General features: G+C 40.4%; 2 protein-coding genes and 2 long non-coding RNA genes across 4 annotated transcripts; 1 reads left to right on the top strand and 3 right to left on the bottom strand.

The window, feature by feature from the left end:
• Positions 1 to 617: 617 nt before the first annotated feature.
• Positions 618 to 4,502, bottom strand: LOC143132950 (uncharacterized). Its single transcript, XM_076292779.1, has 8 exons — positions 4,281 to 4,502; positions 3,747 to 3,992; positions 3,423 to 3,628; positions 3,256 to 3,389; positions 2,474 to 3,153; positions 2,069 to 2,308; positions 850 to 1,099; positions 618 to 628 (listed from the first exon to the last, which is right to left on the bottom strand). Exons 1-8 carry the CDS (start codon positions 4,500 to 4,502, stop codon positions 618 to 620), a joined length of 1,989 nt encoding a protein of 662 aa, XP_076148894.1.
• An 8,198-nt stretch (positions 4,503 to 12,700) lies between these two features.
• Positions 12,701 to 14,753, top strand: LOC143132648 (heat shock protein 30-like). Its single transcript, XM_076292307.1, has one exon. It carries the CDS (start codon positions 12,803 to 12,805, stop codon positions 13,592 to 13,594), a length of 792 nt encoding a protein of 263 aa, XP_076148422.1. The 5' UTR covers positions 12,701 to 12,802; the 3' UTR covers positions 13,595 to 14,753.
• Positions 14,754 to 15,394: 641 nt separating this feature from the next.
• Positions 15,395 to 27,189, bottom strand: LOC143132650 (uncharacterized). Its single transcript, XR_012988347.1, has 4 exons — positions 26,880 to 27,189; positions 25,828 to 25,927; positions 25,622 to 25,699; positions 15,395 to 15,925 (listed from the first exon to the last, which is right to left on the bottom strand). It is a non-coding gene; the product is annotated as an uncharacterized LOC143132650 (long non-coding RNA).
• Positions 18,877 to 22,309, bottom strand: LOC143132649 (uncharacterized). The gene is made up of 7 exons (XR_012988346.1): positions 22,222 to 22,309; positions 21,455 to 21,501; positions 21,229 to 21,274; positions 20,689 to 20,773; positions 20,341 to 20,499; positions 20,108 to 20,207; positions 18,877 to 19,669 (listed from the first exon to the last, which is right to left on the bottom strand). It is a non-coding gene; the product is annotated as an uncharacterized LOC143132649 (long non-coding RNA).
• Positions 27,190 to 27,682: the final 493 nt, after the last annotated feature.

The raw sequence follows: 27,682 nt of genomic DNA, 5'->3' as shown, positions 1-27,682 counted from the left end.
CATATCGCTCTTTCATCTTTCCATTGACCCATCCAATGAGCCTCCTTCTCATACTTTTATCTCGGACCGGATCATCTGTCTCATCCTGTGATTCCCTCTCATCATCATTACTCTCATCACTGCTCTCATCACTACGCTCATCATCAGTTTGTTCCCAGAATGTTCCCTTGTCCTCCTGTTGTTCATCCTTTGTCTGACTCTCCATTTCTTCTTGTTTTTGTCTTTGCATTTCTTCCTCTTGTCTCTTTCTCTCCATTTCCTCTTCCCTCTGTTTCTGAATTTCCTGTTCTCTCTCTCTTTCCATTTCTAGCTCCCTTTGTCTGTCCTGTTCGTCCTGTTCGTCCTGTTTTTCCAATTCTAGTTGTTGTTCTCGAATAATGTCCAGTCTAGTTTTTCTTGCTTCAGTGTCTGTTCTTTCCATCTCTCTGTCTGTCTCTTTTTGTCTCATTTCCATTTGTCTGTTTATTTCCTTCTTTTCTTCCTCCACTTTCATTTGTCTAGCTTCCACTTCTTCCTTTTCCATTTCTAACTTTCTGTTGTCCATTTCTGCTTGCCTATTTTCATTTTCCCTCCTCTGGATCTCGAGTAGACTTTGTGACTCTCTTTGTTTTTCCTCTTCAGTTTGAAGCTGTTGATGTTTTTCTCTCTTGTCCTCTATTTGTTTAAGCTCAGACTCACATTTTTCTTTTATGCTTTTCTCAATTTCCTTCAGTTTCTCTGCTTCTTCTTCCTTTTGTAACTCCAGTTCTTGTTTTTGCTCCATCTCTCTTTTTCTTTTCTCAGCTTCTTTTCTCTCCATCTCCACCCTTTTCTGTTCCATCTCTCTTTCTCTCTCCTCAATATACTGACGTCTTTTCTCTTCTTTTTTCTCCATTTCCAATGTTCTCTGTTCCATCTCTCTTAGGCTCTCCTCCATCTCCATTTTTTGGATCTCTAGGAGCCTTTCTCTCTCATTTTGTCTCTCCTCTTCTATTTGAATCTGACTTTGCTTTTTCTCTTGCTCAAGGTGTTTCACCTGTTCTTCCCTCGTTTTTGCCTCTTTTTCTGCCTCCTCTCTTTGTTTTTCAATCTCTCTGCATTTCTCTTTCCACTCATCATCCTTTTGCAGGGCTACTTTTGTACACTTTTCCTCTGTTTGTTTTAGGTCAGCCGTGTTTTTATCTTGTTCACTCTGGCTTTGCCTAAGGTTCTCCTCTTTTTCTTGTCTCTTTTTAGCCAACTCTCTCATCTCCACATCTCTCTGTCTCTTCTCATTCTCCTTTCTTTGGATATCCATCAGTCTTTCTATCTCTTTTTGTTTTTCTTTTTCAATTTGAATCTGTCTTTTCTGTTCTTCCCTCCTTAGCTCTTGTAATCTTTCTTTCTCATTGATGGCATCCTTTTCTGCCTGTTCTCTCTGTTTTTCTATCTCTCTGTATTTTGCATCCCATTCCTCCTCCTTTTGTCGGGCTGTTTGTCTCCAGCTTTTCTCCATCTGTTTTAGCATATCTTTATTTTTCAATGTCATTGTTTTCTCAATTTCTTTGAGTTTCTCCTTTTCTTCAGCCGCTGAAGCTTCTTGTAATTGCAGCTGATATCTTTTCTCATCTACCTCCCTTTGTTGCTCCTCCAAAACTCTTTCTTTCTCTCTTTGCTTCTCCACCTCCATTTGCATATGTCTTTCATGTTCTGCTCTCTTCTGGTTTTCGGCTTTTCTATCCAAATCTTCTTTCTGATTTTCATTTTCCATGGCCCTTTTGTTCAACTCCTTCAGCTGCTTCTGTTCCATCTCCCTGAGTCTCTCCTCTTTCCCCCTCAGTTCCATCTCTCCTTTTTTCTTGATATCTCTCTCCATCTCTTTCAAACGCTCCATCTCTTTCTCTCTCTGCTGCCTCTCCTCCTCAATCTTTTGCTGTCTCTCATTGAAACCTTGTTCCATTTCTTTCTGTTTTTGAAGAAGTTGTCTTTCCATTTCTCTGTGCTTTTCCAAAAATTTTTCCCCCATTGTTTTCTGTTGATCTTCCAATTGTTTCTTCAGTTCTTCTTGTCTCTTGATCTCTTCCAATTTCTCATGATGTTGTTTTCTTGCCTTTTCTCTTTCCAAGTCGTTCAATCTATCCATCTCTTTCTGCGTTTCTTCCTCTGTCTTGAACACTTTTAGCTGTTCTCTCTCTGTCTTCTGTTTCTCCCTCTCTAACTCTTTAGAGCTCTCCAGCTCTTTCAACCTCTCCTCCTCTTTGGCTTTTCTTTCCAACACTTCTTTTTCTTTGGTTTTCTTGTTCAACTCATCCAGTTGCTTCAGTTCCATCTGTCTGAGTGTCTCCTCTTTCTCCATCAATTCCATCTCTCCTTTTTTCTTGATATCTCTCTCCATCTCTTTCAAACGCTCCATCTCCTTCTCTCTCTGCTGCTTCTCCTCCTCAATCCTTTGCGATCTCTCACTCAAACATTGTTTCATTTCTTTTTGTTTTTCTTGAAACTTTCTTTCCATTACTCTTTGCTTTTTCTCCATTTCTTTTTCCATCATTTTCTGTTTCACTTCCCACTGCTTCTTCAATATTTCCTGACTCTCAAACACTTCCTCTTTCTTCAGCTTCTTCAGCTCTTCCATCTCCTTCTGCCTCTCTTTATGTCTCTCCTGCTCTTTCAACCTCTCTTCCTCCTTGAGTTTTCTCTCCAACTCTTCCTTTTCTTTGATTTTCTTGTTCACCCCCTCCAGCTGCTTCAGTTCCATCTCCCTGAGTCTCTCCTCTTTCTCCCTCAGTTCCATCTCTCCCTTCTTCTTGATATCTCTCTCCATCTCTTTCAAACGCTCCATCTCCTTCTCTCTCTGCTGCCTCTCCTCCTCAATTTTTTGCTGTCTCTCATTCAAACCTTGTTCCAATTCTTCCTTTTTTTGAAGAAGTTTTCGCTCCATTTCTTGTCCCATTTTTCTCTGTTTTTCTTCCCATTGCTTCTTCAGTTCTTCCTGTCTTTTGATTCCTTCCAATTTCTCATTGTCTTGCTGTCTTGCCTTCACTCTTTCCGAATCTTTAATTCTATCCATCTCTTTCTGCTTTTGTTTTTCTCTATCTAGCTTGCTCAGCTGTTCTATCTCTTGCTGCTTCTGTTTCTCTGTCTCCAACTCTTTGTTTCTCTGTAGCTTTATCGGATCCACTTCTTTTTGGGGTTCTAGTTCTGTCTGTCTCTCTGTACCTGTATGAACCGATTTCCCCCTTGTTTCCAACTTCATCTCTTTTTCTCTTCCTGATGCTTTCAGGTTCTCCATCTGTATATGCCTTTCCCTTTCTCTCTGCATTTCTTTCAGCCTCTCCATCTTTTGCAACCTCTCTCTTTCCCTTTCCAGCTCTCTCAATCTTTTATTCTGTATCTGTCTTTCTGTTTCCAATTCCAGTTTTTGTAATTGTTCTCTTTCTCTCTGTATCTCTTTGTCTCTGTCCAACTTTTCCTTTTCTCTCTCTAGGTTTTTGAGCTGGTTCATCTCCATTTCTTGCTTATTGGTACCTTGATTTCTTGACCTCAGCTCAATTGCATGTGTCTCCCTTTCCCTCTCCAAGGCTAGAATTCTTTCTTCAGCCTGTTTCAATCTTTCCATCAGTAGCTTTTGCTCCTGAGCTCGCTCAATCTCTCTCAACCTCTCCATGTCCCTCTGCAATTGGAAATTATTTTTTTAATGGCTTATACTGACCATTTTAATTGGATAAAGCACAGAGTACATGAATGTTGCAAAGATGTACAAATAAAATTATTGTTTTAGAGACACTTACCTTCTCTTCATCACCTGCACATCCATAAGACTGGCCAATGCCCCACAGCCCTGTTCGATCCGAGCCAACCAGTCTTTCTACATCTCTTGTTAGAGCTCTCGCTCGCTCTTCCTCCTTCTTCCTCTCTCTTTGTTGCCTCTGCTCAATCTGTAATGTTGCCATTTGTTGTTTTCTCTCGAGGGCTTTCCTTCTCTTGTTTTGGTAGAACAGTTCAAGCTTACGCAGTCTATCCAACTCTTTGTGAGCCTTTTGAAAAGTTAGGAAAGCATTTTATTTACCTCCACACAGGGAAATATGGTTGTCAATAACCATGAAAAGCCAGCTAAAACATACAAGTACAAATGCAATATACAATTAAATGAGCAAAAGTGCAATGTGTTAATGAACAATAAACAAATCGGAATTTGGTACTGACAAATATTTAGTATAAAATGTAATGCTGGAGCAGATAAACAAATTGATCAACACCATATTTAAAGTCATTTCTCTTCCAAAGCATGTATGTAAGTTGAAGTAGCGTGTAAAGTGTCCTACCATCTCATGCAGTTCCTTGTCTGTTTCTGACACCTTTTGGATGAAATCGTTCAGTTGTTTGATGTCATGGGATAACTCCTGCTGCTTTATTGCCACCTCTCTCTGTTTCTCTGCCTTCTGTTTGGCCCTGACGTCCATCTGCCTCTGTATTTCTCTCTCCTCATCCACCTGCTGCTCTTGCCTTGCCTGCTGAAGTCTCTTCCGCTCTCTCTTCCTCTCCATCTCTCTCTCTCTTTCTGTTGGTCACCTCTCTGGTCCTCCTACAGTTGAATGTGAGATTTTGATTTAAGACTTACAGTGCCATTTCTATGTCTTTACAATTTATTTCACACTAGAGCATGTACATGTCTATTGATACACATAATTCATTATCATTAATAATGATCTCATTTATATTTGGAGAAATTCCATACAGATTAAATTAATCTGTCTGTCCTCATTCTTTAGGGTCACTAAAATTAGCCCTCTTTCCAATAGATGCGTCACCATTATGTGTCTTGGCCTGCTTACATGGCAAAAAGGCCTACAATTCCCATAATAATGTCTTTACAAAGGAACTTACCAAAATGTAACGATAGAAAGTCTGAACTTTTCTTGCTCAACAAAAGTATACAAATTCAAGTGTGCTTATCTGATACAACTGACTGTTTCCATATTCTGCTGTGTTTATTAGTATTCCAAAACCACGGCAACATTCCTATGATTCCTATGTGACATCAGAGCTCTATTACGTAGTTGTCACAAACCTTTTCACAGCACAGAACATTCTACAGTACCTAAGTGTGACGTTTCGTTTCCATGACAGCAGGTTCACTGGATCTAAACAAGCTTTCGAAGTGGCATCATTTCTACCTAATAAATTGAATGTAGAACTAGACATGTGGCATCATTTCTACCTAATAAATTGTTTTAAATGTAGACTATAGCCGTTTAAAAGTGTTGCACCTGTTTATTAGGTTTATCAGTTTTTCTCAGTTGCGTTGGTGCATTTCTCAGACCCGAATTGAAACTCTCAAAACTGCTTATTCAAACTCTATACATCGTATCACTTGTGCACATCATAAAAGCAATTTCTCCCAATATTGGTAAGTGCTTCTCCCAAACTGTAAATACTTTTGTGCATCCATGCAACTTATTGTGCCTGCTCTTTTACGTTTTCGATTGCTAATGTCATGTTTGTCAAAATGCCGAATAGTAGCCTATTTAGAACACAACTGTCTCTGCTAGGCTACCCGATAAAACAAATAGGCAGTGTTGTAATGTAACGGAGTACAAATACTTCGTTACTGTACTTAAGTAGAAATTTCACGTATCTGTAGGCTACTTTACTTCGCTATTTAAATTTCCACTAAGCATCTTCGTTACTCGTTACTAAAACATAAAATTAGAAGAAATGTGTGCGACTGCAATAAGGGAGGTTTGGCGATTGTTTGTTGCTAAAGGAGGAGGACGCACAATTGAAACCGCCATGGAAGCACAAGCACCTCCTGGAGGACCTCCCGTTATCATAGACGACCACCCCGACGATAGTGGTGAACTCGGTGAACAGGGTAGTGGTGAATATAACGTCATACACCCGTGGCCGTATTTGCAAGAAATGTTTCTGTACATTGGGAGCTTTCTGTGAAGCTGAACATTCCGCTACCTGCCTCAGCGGCCTGTGAAAGGCTATTTAGCATCTCAGGACTTGTCTTTAGTCCAAGAACAGTAAGACTGAATCAGGCCCGGGGTGGGCAATCGGGAGAATTCCCGGTGGGCCGCTTCACTTTTGGGCCGGTCGAGGGGAAAAATATTGACATTAGGCACGTTGGTCTATCTTTTCTTAAGGACACGTTCCGCATTCTGTGCATGACACCAATGCAATGCCTCTGCATGGGTTGTAGCCTATGTGAGGGAGTTCTCCCCTCCCAAAAAGAGTTGGTTGGGTCCATAGGCTATAGCCCGTCTTTTCCAAAAAGTTTTCTCAGATACGGATAGCTGAGCCGGCCCTACAGTAAACACAAGCGTCAGGAAGGACGGATGGTAGAAAGAGGCCAGGAGAGACTGAGCAGCAGATCAACCAGTCGACCACTGAAAATGATGAGCTTCTTTTGAAGATGAACAGACACAGTTTCAACTAATGACTGGCATATTAGTAGCTGCTGGACATAGGTGGCCTGTGTGTGTGTGTGTGTGAGAGAGAGAGAGAGTGAGATAGTGACCTGGGGAGTAAGTAAGCCCTAGAAATGCTCATACCACATGACCAAACTGTTCTCCCTACAAGCAGGTAATTTATATTTTTGAAAGAAAAAAGTTATTTATTTTTCATTTTTACCTGAAGTTCATACAAAAGTGACATTTCTCTTTCTGTTTTTTTTCTTTGATGTCAGCTCTAAACATATGCTGTTTGTTCTTTGAACTTAAAGGAACACGCCACCCAAAATCAGTAGTGATATATGTTCTTACCGTAACTTTCACGAGTTGAGTCGTACCTCTCCCGCGTCGGTAGGTGCACTCAAACGCTCTGTCGCGCGGCGCGAATGTGTTAGCATGTTGCTATGCTAGCGGGCTCTGCCGTGGCCGTAGAGAGAGGCACATAGCAGTATTCAAACACCTCCACGTTTTACCTACTTAAATACAGTTGCACGAGTAGTTGATGAAAAATGTTAGGGCACACAACATGAAACGTGACGATTTTCCAAGCGAATAAACATGAGAACTACAATGTGTGGCGCAATAGCACTTGGGAGTACTTCGACCTAGCGTGGTAATATTATTAACACCTAATTGTAGATCCTATCCACCACAGAGTTTAGAATCCATGCTGGATCGACCCTCAGCCTCTCCCTCCCCTCTGAGCGAGAGAGGCACACACACTAGAGATGCGCTGATGGGTTATTATTTCAACCATAACTGCATAGCAAAACTTATCATCCATCAGCCATCCATCAGCACTAAAGTTTGTTGACCAATTTTCAAAGCTGCACCCGCCATCCGCTGGTTGTTTTAATGTAGGCTAGGCTATATGGGTGATGCAGCGCTGCTGACGTGAGGCTAGAAAGCCCTTGCCTGTTCTAGAAAGACTGATCTAATGCAGCAAATATATTAAAAGGCAAAAGTCGTACATTGGCTAGGCCTATCCCCAGAATATCAGCAGCAAACAGTCTCTGTCGCGCAAAACAGTCTCCAAATAAAACGCACATCGGCCTGTTGCCTATTCTGCCAGCTTGTGACAATATATCGTCCAAAATGCTTGATTGCATTGCATTCTCCACATTTTTAGCTACATTTTCATGTACCACATCAGCATTTTTGTTCAGTGAATCTTTTGTAAATTGCTTTACAATTACCGTCGGGCCTATTGCCTGGCTTGCCTCAGCTTCGGTCACGTCCTTTTACAATTGTATCATTGTAATAAAAAACGCAATTTGCCACATCATTTCAGCATGCTCCTGGCCTACTAATTAATGCCTATTGTAGGCTACTTTATTTTTTGCAAAAAGAAAGAAATCCTTGATAAAATAACAAGTCATTCACATTATAGGCTACTTTACACACTGTTATGTCAGGTTGACTGACAAGCCTGTTCTGAAGACTCCCATTCATTTTGACTGCACGAGCGCGTCTTTTTCAGACAGACATCGCAATTCATTTTATAGCCTAGCAGGCCATCGGACAAATATGACGCCTCGATATTAAAGAAACTCCGACTCCATTCATTCTGAAAGTCCACCGCACAACAATGCAACGTGCATGTTCACATGTTTAGTAACAACCGCCAAACTTGCTTGCTTGCCTTACACATCTAAGTTTTCCGACTATTTTTCTTAGCTTATTTTTCCGCTGTGGATTATAGTGAGTTTGTAGAAGTTTTAGCTCTTACGTTCTGAACATCTCGCACTGCCATCGCCCGATGTCATTTCTTAGTCATATCACTCTCTGTCTCTCTTTTAAATGCCTATTCGCTGTTTTGCGCGACAGAGACTGAGTTTGCTGCTGATATTCTGGGGATAGGCCTAGCCAATGTATGACTTTTGCCTTTTAATATATTTGCTGCATTAGATCAGTCTTTCTAGAACAGGCAAGGGCTTTCTAGCCTCACGTCAGCAGCGCTGCATCACCCATATAGCCTACATTAAAACAACCAGCGGATGGCGAGTGCAGCTTTGAAAATTGGTCAACAAACTTTAGTGCTGATGGATGGCTGATGGATGATAAGTTTTGCTATGCAGTTATGGTTGAAATAATAGCCCATCAGCGCATCTCTAGTGTGTGTGCCTCTCTCGCTCAGAGGGGAGGGAGAGGCTGAGGGTCGATCCAGCATGGATTCTAAACTCTGTGGTGGATAGGATCTACAATTAGGTGTTAATAATATTACCACGCTAGGTCGAAGTACTCCCAAGTGCTATTGCGCCACACATTGTAGTTCTCATGTTTATTCGCTTGGAAAATCGTCACGTTTCATGTTGTGTGCCCTAACATTTTTCATCAACTACTCGTGCAACTTTATTTAAGTAGGTAAAACGTGGAGGTGTTTGAATACTGCTATGTTCCTCTCTGTACGGCCACGGCAGAGCCCGCTAGCATAGCAACATGCTAACACATTCGCGCCGCGCGACAGAGCGTTTGAGTGCACCTACCGACGCGGGAGAGGTACGACTCAACTCGTGAAAGTTACGGTAAGAACATATATCACTACTGATTTTGGGTGGCGTGTTCCTTTAAGAGAATTGTGCCTGAAAAGTCCTAGAGAAGAATGTGATTTTGATTTGATGAGTGAGATTAAGAAGATATGGGAACCCTGAGTATGCTTTATGCTTTACTATAAGAAAGCCAAAATAAAGTTCACAATAAAAGTTCAAAATAAAACTAAAATAAAAAATAAAGCTTGCTTTTTACTTTTTACTTTAACTTCAAATACATTAAATATCAGAAAATTACTTTTGATACTTAAATACAGTATATATCAGATACTTTAAGACTTTTACTTAAGTAACATTCTAAAAGGTAACTTTCACTTCTACCAAAGTCTTTTCCTAGTACGATACTTGTACTTTTACTCAAGTATTGCTTTCTAGTACTTTATACAACACTGCAAATAGGCATTATTTCATTGTTTTCCTTTGCACAATGTACTAAAAGACACACACAATAATGTAACTTTAAAAAATAAAAGTAGGCTACCTAAATATGCTTCCTTGTGCATTGCACTGCAAACTGTAAAATTGACGACATGACATTTGTTCACAAACAATGGCGTAAGGATTGTAGACTACCGATGTTTCCATTGGCATAAATACATGTTTCCTTTTGAGACATAAACTATTTGAGATTCGGGAAATGCACCAAAGCGACTGAAAACAACTGTAAGTGCCCAAATAAAAAGGCAACACAGCGCCATCTGCTGCTGCTCTACTTTTACTTTCCCACTTTACATTTTTACTGTGTTCATCTCCTTTTGCCTTCTCATTTTGGCACTTTAAACGCAGTGCACGACGAAAAATGTATAAATATATGGGAGAAGCAAAGGCAGAGGTCGGCATCTTCATTTGATTGTTTTACTTTGTGAAACTTTGTACTTGTGATGCCTACACATCAAACACACAGGACTAGACTAGCACTCACTAAGACTGACAGAGGTGAACATATATACAGGTGACCAGCACCATTCTTAATTACAGGTGAACACACAACAAACAACACATAATTCACAAGACAGACTCTGAGACAAAATTATAATATTCCTCTATAAACTAATAACATACTCAAATAAACATCACATAATAAACACATTCAAAGCGGTACAAATAGGGATGAAAATACAGAGCAACTTGATCAGGATTGCCCTGCTCCCCCCCTTGGCGCTTCCCACTTGAACGTGGCCAGTTCCCTCCGGAACCCAATTAAAAGTCCATTGTTTCCCGACGGCACCCCTTTGCTGCCGGACAGTCAGAAAACAACAGAGGACGCCACCACAGCTGGTAACATAACACGCAAACATTTACACAGAAGTTGCACCAACCTGTACGAAATAAATGTTACGCATAATAAATAGTCTTTGTGTTTAGTGTTATTTCCATGTATTTGGCGCGAGTGACATTGTTTAATGTGTCTGCATTTATTTGTGTGTATGTGCGCGTGTATAAGACGGCATAGTCCATAGTCTGTGCCGTTCGGGCATTAAATATGTGCGGTCACATTTAGGACCGTCACATACTTATTGTCATTTCATTTCTGCCAGCTTTTGCCTCCCATTCTCGACGTTCCTCCCACCCGAACAGGGGCGCCACCCAGGGGTGGCCAGGGGTGGCCGTGGCCACCACAACATAAACTCTGGCCACCCCTTGTGGCCAACGGATGCAAAATGTGTCCAAATTCACACCCATTATTCTCTTTTGAATTGTTCACTGAGTACTTATCACACATAAATTACACAGATATCACGTGGAAGAGCAGAACCTGAGCCTTCCCATGATATTAGCGGCTAGGTGTTGTGATAAACGGTTCACAAAAAAAATTAACTTTGGATATACATGCCATTTAATCTTCCATTGTGCACACAGCGCTTCGTCTATCTCCACACTCTCGGTGGTATATCTCACGAACACCTCTGTACAGTAAATGGTTCCCGAGTAATCCGGTTTTGAAATTGCAGCAAAAATTCTACATGTTATCCAACTTTGGGCTGAAATTGTTATATATTCTATAGCAGCCCAAAATAATGAACTTGCTTTCAGAATCAAAGAATCAAAAGTTGGTCATGCCATGCACAGATCAACTGTGCTTTTGAATAGATATTTCTACCAGCATGCTTCAGGTGGCATGGATGCAGCACAAAGTATTTTCCCCTAATATAAAGGCTGACCTAAGATATATGCAAGCATGATCACATCATACTTTCCCAGATATGGGTAACATAGACTGTCTTGAAAACGATACAGCCTATGAGCTCTTTTCCAAAATAAATAAATTTTTGTAAACAATAATAAGGGACCGTTCGGTATTTATGGAATGGACCACCGGAGGAAAATAGGGGAGGGTCATGTTTTTTTATTCTTTGTTGAGGGGAGGGTCACCCAACTTTTTTTAGTGTAGGAGGGGGGGTCACAAAAAACATAAGTCATGTTTTTTAATTGTGTTTTTCAGGTAATATCAATAAAAAAGCAGTTGTGTTGTTTTGATTGAGTAAATAACAATTACCCAATTACAGTTCCGAAAACAAAATAATCATTTAAAAAAATGAATTATAGGCTGCATGTACACTCAGCGAATATTGGGAAGACGGATGTGACTTTCAGTAGGCCTAGGCTAGGGACATTTTAGATACTGACGGTTTTTCTAACTTCATCTGTCCCGAAAATATGGTCGTCCCAGGACCTGATCATATAGATGAGCAAGAGAGGGTTTATCCTCCTCCCGAGGAACTGAAAGCGGATGCGCATGTCCCTGACTTCACCTCATACCTCACACTGTACAAAAAGTCCATCGTGGAACCCAAACGTCATTTCGCCTAGTCAAAACTCTAATTCAAGATATCTATAATTACATTTTGACTAGGAAGAATGAAAGTTATAGATATCTCCAATTTCAGATATGCCTAGTCAAAACTCTAATTCAAGATATCTATAACTTGATAATAGATATCAATATAGGCAAAACTGAATTACAGATATCTGTAAATGGAATTTTGACTAGTCAAAATGACGTTGTAGATATCTCAAACTGGAGTTAGGGATAGTCATAATTTGATTGTAGATATCTATTATCAAGTTATAGATATCTTGAATGAGTTTTGATTAGAGATATCTGAAATTGGAGATATCTATTACTTTTATTCTGTCTAGTCAAAATGTAATTATAGATATCTTGAATTAGAGTTTTGACTAGGCAAAATGACGTCAGAGATATCTGTATTGCTATGCAAATTAGGCCCGCATCCCACTTTAGGCGGGAGCAGAGCGTGTTGTTGTTCAAATCATCAAATCACATAGCACCTGTTAACTGTTAACTTTGTAATTAGCACTAATTAGCACCATGTCAGAGCAGCCAGAGGGCGAAGGAGTTTTTAATCGTCTTTTTAATGCTGCAGCCTATGCAAGACAGGAGCTGGCAGCAAGAATTGATGATTCAATGTTGTTTTGATTTTTTCGATTACAGCCATCACCATTATGAATGGAGTTTCCTGCAGATGGTACTGGTGCATTTAGTAGCCTAGGCCTACTAATTTATGTAGGCTATGAAACAGAGATCAAGCCAGTTGATAACGTGAGAGTCTAATAAACCACACGGTGTCCCTGAGTTTTAGTTATTTTAGATGTCAACAAGACATTACAGCCATGACTGCTTATTCTTCTTCCATTCATAGAAATAAGGAAATAAGCCCACTTTTTCTTGAATATCCCCTTAGGGATCTATCTATCTATCTATCTATATATCTATCTATCTATCTATCTGTGTCACATCCTGTGAGTTGGTGAACCAATATGCAAAGAATCCATATTGCTCACCACATCCAAATTTAGAATCTCTGTGACATCAGCCCCATGCTCCAGGGTGACACACAGTGGTACATTTTGGCATTGACCGGAATATTCAGGAACTGCCTGGAACTTCAAGAGGCGGTATATAAAGCAGTGAGAGCTCACCGTGCTGAAACCAAACAGACAAATCCAAGGCTACAGAGCAGTAAACACAGCAAGAACTCCCGACTCTCACTGAAGATGTTGAGCCTTCGCGGATTCCAGCCCTCTCTCGGCCCCTTTGTGGACTTCTACTGGCCCGTCCGCAGTATCTGGCCTCAGGTCCGACATCTGGACATTCACACAGATCTTATGCTGAGAAACATGGAAGGTATGCCAAGCAGTCTGGAGCTCCTGAAGAAACTTCAGCACCACATCTTCCAGGAGATTGACCAAATCCCAGCTTCAGAGGAGCTTCATCCACTTCCTTGCAACCTTGAGAAAAAGGGAGATGGTTTTGCTTTGACGCTGGACACTAAAGATTTTTCTCCTGAAGAGCTGTCAGTCAAACAGGTGGGCAACAAGCTACAAGTGAGCGGCAAATCTGAGAAGAGACACGAAGATGGAAAAGGCTCCTACTCCTACAGGGTCCAGGCCTTCAGGAGGGAGTTTGATCTCCCAGAAGGGGTGACTCCTGAGGCTGTGACCTGCAGTTTGGCAGAGGGAAAGCTTCACATTGAAGCACCAGGAAAACAGATGCCTTCCATCTCTGAGAGGGTAGTGCCCATCAACTGCAAAACAGCAGATTCCACAGAACAGTTGGAGAAGATGACAAAAGAGGACAATGCCACAGGTCGGGAGAAGATCCAACAGTAAACACACTGCTGAAAAAGGAGACTATTCCTGAATCTTTCCTAATATGAACAACCAATTTGTAATATGTTTTTTTAAATAGACAAATGATGTTATAATGATGTCAATTAATGCAATAGAATAAACTTTTTTATTCAATAAAATCAAAAAGATTTCCTAGTTTGTCTTCTCTTATTTAACAGAGTGTGCTAAACTTTCCAAGAAAATCACAAGGCTTGATAAGTATATACAGGACTCACACAGTTCAACCAATATCCATACTCAGTACAACATGTCAAACAACAAGTCAACAAGTCAAAAGACAATGCTTCAACCACAAAACTGTTTTGAAAAAACGGAATTGATTTATCATTATTAGTGTGGTTTATTTCTGTAGGCAAAAGAGAAGTAAAATAACTTTTTTTTTTCAAATTTTGCTTTTAGTATTGTGATTCAATGTGGCCAAATAAAATAAATATATTTTAATATGAACAACTAATATGCATAATGTTTTTTCTTTTACAGGTAAAACATATATACACAGATATAACGTTCACTGACAATGACATGCTCAACACATGTAAGCAGGAATGGTGCTTTGAAAATCTGTCAAATGTTTTTGTTAATTAACTAAACTGACATATGGCCACTTAATATGTTTGTGTGGAGACTCGATTTATGAAACATGGTCTGCACGCAAAAAGCCTACTGTTGATTACTGTTAAAGACTGCATGGTACATTCGGTACACATCTGTATTGAACATAATGTCCTGTACTACAGTACACTACACATTCAATGTTAAGACAGAGCACATTAATACTCAGAGTTGCCCAAAAGTCACTGGTGATTTGGCCTTATATGGGCTGTACAGGCTGTAATATTGGCATAAAATTAACAGAAAAAGATCATTAAATTGCAATTATTTGTAAGCCAATTGATCATCAACCAACATTTTGAGTGTGTCAACTCGACTAGATAGGCTTACACTGAGAGAGTAGAACAAATGTATCTGTTAGCATTATGTTCTTAATGATCTATGAACAGGTTCATAAGACTCCATCACTCCAACAGTCCATCATGCTCTTGAGAACACACAAGAGGATCATGAATCTTACCTCCCAGTTGCTGCTTGATTTTCACTTCTCAGATACCCTATGCTGAATATTGCTATAGATGCAAGTCCACAAATGTAGACAAAAATACTGAAGAACTGAATCAGAAAACCAAATATAAAACAAAAACAAGACCTAAACACCTCCCAAATACTCACAAACACAAGCCTGACACACTCAAACACCAACCACACACACTGGAAGACCAGCCATATGAGAGAAGAGAGGAGCCACCACACACACATGACCACACCCTCCACCAGCAGCCAAAGCCATCGCAGAGGAGCCAAGAGGAGGAGGAGAGGACCTGGGGAGGCAGCAACCTGAAAAAGAAACCACAGGGGGGGGGGAGGGGGGGGTGAAATGGGAGACATTTAGAAAGAAACCGAGTACACACATGCATGTACATTAGGGATGTGCCATATAGTATCGCTATTGATATATCCATAGACTTCCTCTACACACACACACACACACAGAACATGTCATAGTCATAATGTGCATACAAAATAAATTATTGTTTGTGTGAAGAAAGATTACTAGATGTGGGGAAATGAGTGAAAAGATTCTATAAAAATGTGGATATTTTTGAAGAAAGGAGAAAAAGATTACCTCGTCTACGTGTTCAGGTTGAGAGGAGTCCACTAAAATCTGAGAATCTTGAAAACAATGCTCTGTTCCTTCTAGCTTTGCAGTGCAAGCTGTGCAGAGAGAGCATTTAAACAACTTTTAATGCATTCATTTATGTACCAGATTAATACATTTTAACAACATTTTAACAGAATATCTCAATTTCTACAAGATTTATTTAGTTTAAAATAATTTGACCAAAATAAGGAAAGACCAAGTGTGTGTGTGTGTGTGTGTGTGTGTGTGTTTGTGTGTAACACAGTTCAGTCCAATGGTGTAGCAGATAGTGTATGCTGCATGCTGTGTGTAGGTTGCTTCCTTGCTAGTTTGCTTGCTTGCTATTCTGCTTTTAGCCACTGCCACTGGCTAGTCTTGTTAGATTCAAAAAGACGAGCAAAGCATCCTCTGCCAGTACACAGCCTCTCCACCACCAAGACTTCTACTGTGCCTCCCTGCGTCCACACATAGCAACTAGGTACCTCACAGTCCCAGGCCCCAGAGTTGTGGGGTCCAGGCCCATCGGTGTATGTCAACCTGGCGCCCATCAACCACTGTCCTAGCTATGGGTAAATAGCTCCACTGCCTTGTGGATGTCCTTGGTACGGCTAAGGCTATGGGAGAAAAACCCAGACAGAAAATCATCACCAACCTTGTGTTGGGAGCACACATCCCAGGGTTCTGCTATGGGAACCAAACAGCCCCCTGCAACTGTAACCGAGGTCGTAATTCTTCCACCACTCACGGCCCTCGAACCCCCACACCTCCACACACACCGGCATGAGAGTCGAACGTTCTAACCATTGAGCTAAAAGCCCAGGCTTCCAACTCAGCGGTTAGAAGCGCTCTTAAGGTTAGGGGTGTGAGGATTTACACGGGCAACTAGCATGCTAGCTCAGTTCGCCTCCTTTACACTCACCTCCCTAAATCCTCACTCCCATCCGGGTCACGGCACCACTGTAACCAAGGTCGTAATTCGTCCACCGCTCACGGCCCTCGAACCCGCACACCTCCACACACACCGGCATGGGAGTCGAACGCTCTAACCACTGAGCTAAAAGCCCAGGCTTCCAACTCAGCGGTTAGAAGCGTTCTTAAGGTTAGGGGTGTGAGGATTTACATGGGCAACTAGCACGCTAGCTCAGTTCACCTCCGTTACACAACCACGCCCATATGAAAGTTGTCTTGAGTCTCAGCTCTTGCCACTGGAGCCTGTTGAATGTGGCCAAGGCAGTGGAGAAAGGAACTGCCCCCCCCCCCCCTGGATTCACTTTAAACCTACTCATTGCACAGGCTTGCCTCAACCCCCAACCCCCGTCCCCCTTCGGCAGCTTCCCACGCAACTGAGCAGTCCTATTTAGAACTCGCATTGCTTATCCCTCAATGGGTAAGGGTCTAGAAAAGGTGACCTAAACATTGCCTGTTCCTCTAACCCTGGGCGGCAGACTGCAGCCGTCAAGGCATCCTCTCCTGCAGTCGGAAAACTAGAAGAAAATATGCACTGCTTATGGACCTGGCTACCTGGAATGTTCGTATACCCCTCCTAGACTCCTAGACTGAGACAAACAGACTTCACAGTTGGGCTGCCCTCATGAGCTCAACAAATACAGCATTGATATTGTAGCATTGTTGGAGACGATGCTTCATCTTTGCAGGTGAAGACTCACTCACAGAGATGGGTGCAGGTTACACCTTCTTTTGGAAGGGCCTCCCCAAGGACGCACGAAGACTACATGGAGCCGGCTTAACAATAATAAGTAGACTACTAAACAACATCCCAGAGTCCCCCCCAAGGCATTAACGAACGACTTATGACCTGGCGCATTACCCTTATGAAAGGCCGCTTTGCCACTCTCCTGCCTGCCTGACCTATGCTCCTACCCTGGATGCAGCACTCCCCAGAATCCCCCTCTCTGACAAAATCATCCTTATGGGTGATTTTAATGGCAGAGTAGGTACAAATACCCAGCTCTGGAGAGGAATTATTAAACACCATGGTGTCAGCAAGCTCAACAGTAACGGCCTCAGACTGTCTTTATGCTCAGAACACCAGCTCATCATAACAAACACAGTTTTCCAAATGAAAAACCAGTACAAAACTTCATGGATGCATCCTCGATCCATCATCACCAGACAACGAGACCAAAGTGATGTCCATAAACCCGAGCCCTGCATGGTGCTGAGTGCTGGACAGATCACCGGCTAATCAGATCTAAGTTCTGTATGAAAATTCTTTCTTCACAAAAGAAACAGCTACCCAGAAAACAACTCAACTGCAGGGCCCTGAATTCACAGGACTTCACAGAGCAATTCCAGAAAAGGCTGGCAGAGGGACTAGTTTACCTGGAGAACAATAACTCCCAGGATGGCATCTTTGATGCAGATGTAGAGTGGAAAAAGCTGAACTCTCTAGCAGGCTGATGCTGAGACAATTGGCTTCTCACAATGGAGTCAACAGGATTAGTTTAATGACAGCTCTGATGACATAAAAGAAGAGCTACTGGAGACCAAAGGGAAAGCTCACTCTGCTCTTCTTTCCAACCCTCAGTCCACAACCAATCTTTACCACTGGAAAACTATACAAGCTGAGACTCAAAGACAACTTAGGCACATGAAGGATGCCTGGCGGATCAGGAAAGCAGCAGAAATTCAATGCTATGCAGACACCAACAACAATCATGCCTTTTATAACACACTGAAATCAGTGTATGGTCTACAACTACGTAACCTCACCCCACTACGGTCAGAAAATGGTCTGATACTTTTCAAAAACAAACAGTAAATCCTTCATCGCTGGGCAGAGCACTTCAGTTCTCTTCTTAATAAAGCAAACACAACCACTCCACCTGTTATGGATGTTATGGAAGCACTGCCACACTTCCCATCAGCCACCATCCTTGATGCACTTCCAAGTTTTCAGAGGTCCTCTCAGCAGTGAGAAGCCTAAAAAACAACAAACGCTCAGGCACCGGATGGACTTCGTGCTGAGCTCTTAAAACACAGAGGATACTTACTGGCAAGACAATTCTACAAGTTGATATGGAACAGTTGGCAAAGCGAAACCATCACTCAAGAAGAACTGTCACCATCTACAAGAAGAAAGGGGACAAATCTGTGTGTGGCAACAGCCAGGGGCGCAGGAGGCACGGGGGACGTGGGGGATGTGTCCCACGCAGTGCTGAAGAGACAGCCGTCGTCCCCCTCACTTTTGATAAGGAAAAAAAGCCTTATACACTCAAAAAAATGATTTGTTGGGGTTACTTAATTTAACTATGACACCTATTTCCACAGATTTGAATTATGTAATTTGAACCTAATACAGGTAAATAGGACCAAAGAGCAGAAGTCAAGCTCAACCAATGAAAAACATTACTTTCATTCAAAGTATTATGAGTAGTTTATTTCAAAACTAATGAGTCTTGTTGAATCAATTGATTTTAAGCATGTAATTTAGACTTAATCTGTTATGTTGCACAAACTAATACCATTTATGTTAACTGGACAACTTTATTTACTTTAAATCAAATTTTCCTCACTCACACATAAGTGAACAGTTACAACTGAATTCTCAAAAAAAGGTGTTTATTTTATAGTCACAGACCAGAAATCAGTTATCATTTTCATTTTAGCAGCAAACTTAAACTTACTAATAACTGTATTAATAATTAAAGTGTTGTTGACGCCTCAAACACTACTGCATTTAGTTCTGCTGCATTTCTTTTACTGTCAAAATCCATACAATCCTCACAAAAAGGTAAAAATAGAAATAAGACTTAATGGCAGGGCAGATAAATTATCAAGACTTTACATTTTGTCACAACAGCCTTACAGTTCCACTGCAAAGCGTCAAATCAATGGACTCAAAGAATGTGTAGGCCACCGTTGAAGACAGTCCACATAGGAAATAAAACGTTTCAGCTCTACTTTTACAATTTTTGTTATACCAGTTTTTGTTTGACATCACATAATAGCTTGTTGGGGAAAAAATATGATGAATAAAGATGAACGCTGAATGACATGGTTCACAGATTACTGGTAACTTACTCAAGCATCTTGTTTTTAAGGGCTTGTACCTTTGGCAAAAGCCTCTGTCCATCCAAGTTGAAGAACACTTTCTGTATAACCTCAAATGAATTTTTGAGTTCACGAAGGTATGAAAGGTTCAATGTGTACATTAATCCAAACAACATAGCCGTTGCCACAGCCACACTCATCACAGAGCAGATGGTTTCAACACCTTCAATGATGACCCTGATGTCCTCTGGCTCATCGTCTAGTTCATGTCCTTCATGGCAAACATTGTAGATCCCCATTACTGTCTGCTCCATATCCTTTTTGGCTGCCAACCTATCACAGTCCTATGCAAGACCAATAAAAACAATTACTTATTTATAAAACTACTACAATGCTACCCAATTATTGCCTAGACTGTGCGGCCCAACAGTCTAATTTGCACCACCAGTCTAAATATTGGCCAAATAATATTTCAACCATATCTGATAAGTATACATGCTGATGTTTCAGTCTTTTATTTACATTAACTTTCATCACGGTCAGTTCAGGTCAATTTTTCTTTAAAAACAATGGACATAAGGTTAAAGGAAACATTGAAGTGTTGGGTATAAGCTAAGGCAAGTGTGTGTGTTGTTGTTGCAACTGTGGTTAATGTGTAACAAATGTCAGACTATTGACCAGCATGTGCAAAAGATGGCATGAGGCCAAGTATAAGTGTGTAAAGAGTATGTGTTAGAGAAAGTAAAGTGTGTGTGTGACCAATTTAAAAGCCGTATACGTACGTGTGCTCACAGTGTATTTCTTGACAAGGTGCAATGGGTCCTCATTCAAGTAGACGCAAAGCACTTTGAGGATACACTCCCTTCAGACGTCAATGATGTTCTGTTGGAAGCACAGACAAACAGAAAACAAAAGAAATAAATACATGTTTACATTAGCATGACGTCACAACACAATCTATGCACAGAATAATAACTAAAAAGAAAATTCAATTTGATGCAACTGACTGAACAACCTCTGAAATGGGTTGCATGATGGTTCGAATGGTTCGGCCAGGGACTCCACCTTTGCTGTGGAACATCTTCATCAAGCTGTCTGAGTACTTATCTAGAATCATGTTTAGAAACTTTAATTCCAGTGGGACTGTTGTGACTCGAGCAAACTCATTATTGATCTGTAAAAGTGCAAAGGAAACAAAAAGAACCAAGCTAAGTATTTAAATTCCAAAACATTTCCTGTAAACTGTTTCTCCTCTTGGGTGTTGAGGACAATAGTTAACTTCAGCTTTTCTGTATTTTTTTTTAATGCTTGAAGCAGCATGATGCGGACCTTGCCGTTTGTTCTTCAAAGAATTTATACTCACTTCAGAACACCCAACACTTCGTTGCTTTGTGCGCAAGTTTGCCATCTTGAATTATTCTCAATTCCAGTTCGGTTCAGTTATTGCCCTAATTATCAAAAAGAGAAGGCAAATGCAATCACAGTAAATAACTAAGTTATCAAATATCAAACATCAGGATTTTTTTGGTGGTCACCTCCTACTCAAGTTAGTTACCTACAGTATGGAAAGGCAAAATCAACACTAAGTTAATACCACTTAAAACCCAAAACCTTCATCTCCAATGTTATAACATTTGGTGGCATAACTTGTCTTGGTACATGCCTCTGATATGTATGAAATAATTTTTCCTCTGAGGAAAGCTCAGCAAAATCACAAAACTGACAACTGTAGGTCAATAATTTTGTTCCTGTCTGTGAGGGTAATGAATGAGCTCGGTAAACATGGTTTTTCAAGCTATTCCATGTCCTGAAACTACATGGACAACTGGCATAAGTGCACAGGTAACAGGGATTCCTACCATAATGACCATGGCATAATTTACAGTGTTGTAACAATTTGTACCTGCTAGACTGTGAAGCACAGCATAGAACACCACCTAAAGAAAGATCTAGGAAAAGGACAACAGGTTATAAACACAGTTTATTCCACACACCCTGTGCTTCAGGCTAAGCCAAAAGCTTTGAATACTTTTCTACCAAAACAGTTTTGTCAAAACAATCTCTAAAAACTTTAATCTTTAACATATCAATCATATTCATGAACAACAACATTGCTGAATCCAACTTACCACATGAGGCATGGCCTGAATGCCAGGCAAGGCAACACTGGTAAAATCTGAAAGGGGTGGGGCACATTAATAATGATTTCAAAAGCAACTTTTGCGTCATTACCATATATTAATTAGGATAAATACGCCAGATAGATAGACAGATAGATAGAGATACTTTATTGATGCCTAGGGGAAATTCAAAACAAAATTAAAAAAAGATGAGTTCATTGGGTCAAATATAAAATATAAAGTATAGAATAAACAACACTTGAACGTCACAAACGACACCAAAAATACATTTAACTGCTGCTGTGTTCACATCTCCTCAGTCACAATAAACAGAGCCTGATGCCCAACGTGTTTGAACACTGTAGCTACCAACATAGCAGGGCATCCACCTGCTGCAACACGTTTTGCATTCATTTCTGAATTAGCTATTCATTAATGCAAAACGCCAGCGTTATCACAACCGTAGCAACTAGTCTAAAAGAACGGCAGTCATGCCTAACCTAACTTGACGTGTAATATCACCGACAATTTTTTTTAATTTAACTTACAACTACCGTTTCTGTAAGGCTGCATGGATTTGACTACATTAGCAGCGTGAACACGGTTAGCCATCTAGACATGTGACTAGCTGATACTAACAAATCACACGAAATACTTGGAATATCATTCAAATACTCACTTAGGTCAAAGTTTTGACAGTTTCGAACAGAATTACGATCTACTTAGCACCAACTGTAAATGCTACTCGCAGATGATAAAAGATGTAGGTTACTCACCAGTTAGCTTCGTTTTGTCGCTTCCAACGCACTTCCAGTTCAGTTCACCAACGTCTCTACACAGCATGACATGAGCGTGACCAAAAACTTCAGCCTTGATGTCACGCGATGATGTGAAGTGAGCATGCGCGAGAGATTTAATTGCATCAAATCACTTGTTACGTGTTTATTCAACAGAAATGAATTAAACTCCTCCAAATTTCCTGATATCTAATTTGGATTTAATTAAAACAACTATCTACATCTCTCTAATTAATCAGTTTTAGTTATTTCATCATGTTTCATTTATTTCTAACAAACAATACCCAGTTTTCATTTTTTTGAGTGTATACACTAAATAAATAATAACCTATAGGGTTTGCGCTAACTATGTAAAACTCCCCATTAACAGCATCACATCACTAACCACAGCCATCTACAGTACTGTAAGACTGCACAATCTCATATTCACTCTGTTGGATATCTGAAGCCAGTTTGTCTACTAACAACCATCATTAGAGATGCTTTTCGTTTGGAGCGGCATACTGGTAGGCCATCAAAAGCATTTTCGGTTTGGTTTGGGATCTAATTTACTTTTGGACTGTTAGATTATATGGCTAAATGTTGGGACTGATGGGCACTGAACTCTGGGAGATATTTGATGGTTCACTGTTATGTTTCATGCAGTTGAAAAAGTGTCGGGATTTCCACCGCTGTTTATTGCGAGACAAGGCAGTCATTCATTGAATAGGGGTTGTGCTGTAATAGAAACCTTTTTGCGTAGCCAAGTAGCCTAAATTGAGTTATTGTTTAATTATGCATGATTTAGAAGGCTACTTTTTATTAAATTCGTAGGCTGGAATGCCTTGAACCACGCAACAATTAAATGTAGTAGGCTTCAGCCTCTGGCAATTAGCTCGAAAGGGGCGGCAAGACAATGAGCTTGAGAACGTGTGTTGGAGACCCATGGTAGGAAAACGACTTTATTAATCAGGGCTCGAATTACTGGGAGCCAGAGGGAGCCGAGCTCCCATAGAGTGAGGACTGGCACCCATGAAAGCAACAAAGTCAAAAACCTGAGGGGGTCTCTCATATCTGAAGGTGTCTGGCATTGTAATTTAATCTTAAACAACCACTCATTATCCATCCCTGTGCGATCTCTTACCATTAAAGACGTTAAATTAAAATATAGGCTACTACGGGACGTAGACCTACACTACGCTCTTGAACGCAGCATGACACTTCACCACCACACCACTAGACTATATGAGCAAACCGTATCGATTTGACAGCACTCGCGAATCTGAAGAAGTCACCCTGCTTTGATGTAAGTGTTTTGTCTATTTGCATAGGCGTTCATTGGGCTAGCCTACGTGGTTTGATACGTGCTGAAAAGTCCTGTTTGCTGTTAAACTTGCGCTTTACCTATTCTATGTTGATTGACAAAGCCATACATTATGGCCCATAATACAGCCTACAATGATTGTGTTGTCTGATGATCTAGCTATCCTCTGCCATTCAGAGCTCCGGAAAGTTCCCAGCTATTTTGAAACACCTGTTAGCAATCTCTGATGTCGGAATATTGAATGGCTACCTGACAATATCTCAGTGCAAACTCCAAAATTGTTCGTCTATTAATTTTCCACGGTTCAACACATTAGCCTACTAGAACATAGTTTGGCTGGCTTTATTCATTTCTGCCAGTTAGTGCTTTTTGCCCTGTGTATAAGTTACACTACATGCATTATTGTGTTTGACACTGAGGATAGCCTATCTGAGACGGTGGTCTGGTTTAGTTACGTTGTGAAATTGAGAATGGCACAGACTGAATCGTTTAGTCTATTTCTTTGTATTGTGAAATTGAAATGAGATATGGACTATTATAATCAATAATATGTTGAAATTAATTAAAAGTAATCAATTTCTATGAAAAATCTATGTCTGTTGTATGCGTGTGTCAAGGTAAAGCCTAGGCCTACCGTGCGCATATACTGTACTGCGCAAAAGCGCCACTTGCGCCTAGGCTATTTCATTGTATCGCCTTGTTAGGCTATGCGGGGTGTGTCAACTTTTTATGAGATAGAGAGACCCCCTTAAAGACAAAAAGATAATTCGAGCCCTGTGTCCGGCTATAAATAGAATCAATCCCGGGCATAATTTGAGGATTTATGGTAGCCTATCTCCTGCTCAACATGACATTAGCTGTTATGTTTATTGATAACAAACTCAACTAGCCTACTGATCAACTCGTTTTCACTAGCCTATAAAATACAAGTATATAGGCCTACCCAAAGTTTTTGTTCTAAGACATTTATTTCAAACATCATTTCAAGACACAAATTGGATACTTCAGTTACCTTGGTGCATAAATCCCAGAGAGTAGGCGACCACACCCCAGAGTGATGGGCCTTTCTTACGCGTTCAGTGTGGGGTATAAACAAGCTGAGAATTTAGCGGTGTCACGTCTGGCTGTCACAGACATGGGGAGCTCTTTGAAGCTTGGGATAATGTGGTACAGTTACTACAGTATTTTATTTTACTTCTTATGTAATATATATTTTTTTCAATTTTATAAATGCTTTGTTTAAATGCTGTTGGAACAAATAGTTGATTATAAAGGCAACTTTCTGTTGCAATTTTCTGTGTGTTCTGGACTGGTAACTTGTTAAGCCAACATGTTCTAACATTGCATAAATATTAACTGCAGACACATAGTGGAGAGTTGATTTGGTTTATACCAGACAATTTAGGTACTGTAGGCCTAACTAGGCTATTTGATCATGTAGTCTATGTTTGGATCATAGGCATGATGATTCATTCATGGCTTCATAAAATATCAACATCATGTTGCTTTTAGAGTATTCTACCATTGGCCCAAGTAGTGTAAAATAAATCTAAAACAATTAGTAGAACTGCACATAGCACATAGCAAGAAGCTGGTCTGAGGGCAGATCTGGCGTTGTGCTCATCTCACAGTTTTGACAATTTTAATCAAACAATATTTTGAAAACAATCAATGGTATTATCTTAATATTCTGGCAAGTTTAAAATATGATGGTCGAAAGTGGGCCAGAGGTGGCGATCCGATATCTGGAAATCTGATTTCACTATGGGTTTGTGTTCACAATTTGGTCCCCCTCACTTTCAAAATATCTCCTGCGCCCCTGGAAACAGCCATGGCATATCCCTTGTCTCTGGAGCTGGAAATGCCCTGTCCAAGATAATGCGGTCCCGTCTCATAACCCACATCACTGAAGACATTCCTTCTACATGATGCAGAATCCTGGACAGCATCCCTGGACATTCACCCCACCCCCAATCGGAGACATTGTCATCTTCGCTCACAGTGGACTGCCTAACGTGTGTGTGTGTGTGTGTGTGTGTGTCTGTGAGAGAGACAGATAGAGAGAGAGAGACTCACAGGTCACAGGATGAGTGGAGTCTGTCAAAATCTGAAAATCTTGAAGAGCCTGTTCTGTTCTTTGTAGCCGAAACATTGCTTTTCAGAGGGAGAATGTAAACATGTTATAATGCATTACATAATTTACTGTAACAGTATGATAAAAATTTGAAAAACAACAACAAAATAACTCCATGAGATAGAGAGAGAGAGAGAGAGAGACTCACCATATGCAGAAATGAACATCAGGAGTAAAATGACTAGAAGAATTCCGGGTTCTTGTCTCCCCAGCCATACTGCTGAAGGCTGGCATATGTTCTTTGTAGGCTAAATACAAAATTAACATCAGTGAATTCACTCACATATGTAATCACTGGACAAACACCATTTTGCTTAAAAACATTCAACATGGTTAATTTTACAATTTTGTAATGGTCTACATAGTTCTGTATTAAAGCATACAGGTCTATAGGCCTAAAAGAAAAATGGAAAAGAAAAATCCAAATAAGATATCTTCTTTGTTTAGTATGTCTAACAATTAGACAATTAAGCTCAGTTTATCATCAATAAAAATGTTGAGCATTTTCTTGTAGGCTATTTCTTAAATTCAATTCCTTAGAAACAGCTTCACTCATGCCTCAGCCTAAATCCAATTTACGTCCAACTTAAGATCTTAAGATTTCAGATATTTTTTCTCACTGCACTCGTCTGTCTTTGTCTGAAATAAGTAGTAGGCCAAGCACTTGAGATGACAGTAAGATCCCAAACCCACTTGATTGGCGTATAAATGCCAATGCTACCTGACATTTGTGATTGTAATCAATTTAAGGTCACAGCGAAATAACTCCAGCTTTTCTTGTGCTTCTCCGGTTATTTAATTAAGACAATTTCTTGAATTGACCTATTGCTCCTTATTTCTCCAGTAGGGGAGACTGGGTATGGTTGTAACACTTTTTTCTTCAGCACCTGTAACTCTCTTAATTTTTGAGCTACAATCCTGTAACTTTTTTTCAAAATAGACTACCCACATTTGTGTACTTCAGATATAACCAACTCAAATGTACACATTTCTGCAAGAAACGTATAGACCTGATTTGAGAATACAAGGTGGTCCTTTGTTACAACATACCCCACTATCGGGGTGGTTTGTAACACAGCCTAGGCTACTGCAAAACTTTCCTCGTTCCTAAAGTCACACGACAGTAGCCGTGAAGAGAGAAGTGTGAGAGAAAAAACTAGACCATAGGCAAGTCTTCGTTCACCGAAACACGTAGCCTACCTTAGCATTTCCACTTTGTCGATATGCTTCTAAAATATTTGTCAGTCTGTAGTCTTTCACAATGTCTGTCCTGTCTGGACAATGTCTTCTACAATCCGGACAGGCATATATTTCACTATTCCTCAGCGCATTTATACAGCGAAGACAGAAACTGTGTCCGCAAGGATAATGGTGAGGATCGTTTAAAAGATCCAAGCATATATTACAATTCAATTCCGACTCAATATTGGCCATTACTGACCAAAAACCCAAAGAAAAGTGGAATGAAAACAAATAAGTCGAATTAAAAGCGAAACTAAAACAAGCCGTCGTAGGCTAGGCAAATCGAGAGCGCGACCAATAGCAGTTGGTGCACGTTACAAGTAGCCAATGGTAGCCTGGCCTTCAGCCATCAAGTCCTAGGCAAGGCAACGACTTCCTTACTCTGGGGCAAAAATAAATTGGGCTCTGTAAAGTGATATGTGCACGACTGTTTCATATTGCTGAATAGCCTACATATCATCGCCAGTGTACGCACATAATACCAAATTATTTTGTTAACACACTTTGAAGTCACGCAACAGTTTGTGAACACTGGGTGAATATCTAAACCGTTAAAACGGATTTAACATTAGCCTAAAATAGCCAGGTGATTTATTGATATACAGTAGCATACTGTGCAAACGGTTTTGTGTCGAGGAACGTGTAAAACAATTAGGCCTAGCCTACTATTAAAAGTAATTAAGCCTATGCTTTTACAATTACATGAATAGTTTTTGGTTATTATCAGTCAGCAACCTACAAAGTCAATTTTAAAAGAATGT

The sequence above is a fragment of the Alosa pseudoharengus genome, unplaced genomic scaffold (genome assembly GCF_046254945.1).
Source record: "Alosa pseudoharengus isolate Yale_2024_CS ecotype anadromous, Long Island Sound unplaced genomic scaffold, YU_APseudo_1.1 YU_APseudo_1.1_scf_19, whole genome shotgun sequence".
Lineage (NCBI taxonomy): Eukaryota > Metazoa > Chordata > Actinopteri > Clupeiformes > Clupeidae > Alosa > Alosa pseudoharengus.
Note: the sequence above shows the minus strand (reverse complement) of the source record. Positions and strands in the feature narration are given on the sequence as shown.

What these genes read in the sequence shown, in the direction of transcription:
- LOC143132950 (XM_076292779.1), bottom strand. Translation starts at nt 4,502, where the DNA reads ATGGAGAGGAAGAGAGAGCGGAAGAGACTTCAGCAGGCAAGGCAAGAG. An exon ending in GTGCAGGTGATGAAGAGAAG is followed by an intron (nt 3,629 to 3,746) that starts GTAAGTGTCTCT and finishes TTCCAATTGCAG; the next exon opens with AGGGACATGGAGAGGTTGAG. An exon ending in AAATGGAGAAAAAGCAAAGA is followed by an intron (nt 2,309 to 2,473) that starts GTAATGGAAAGA and finishes GAATTGATGGAG; the next exon opens with AAAGAGGAGACACTCAGACA.
- LOC143132648 (XM_076292307.1), top strand. Translation starts at nt 12,803, where the DNA reads ATGCTCCAGGGTGACACACAGTGGTACATTTTGGCATTGACCGGAATA.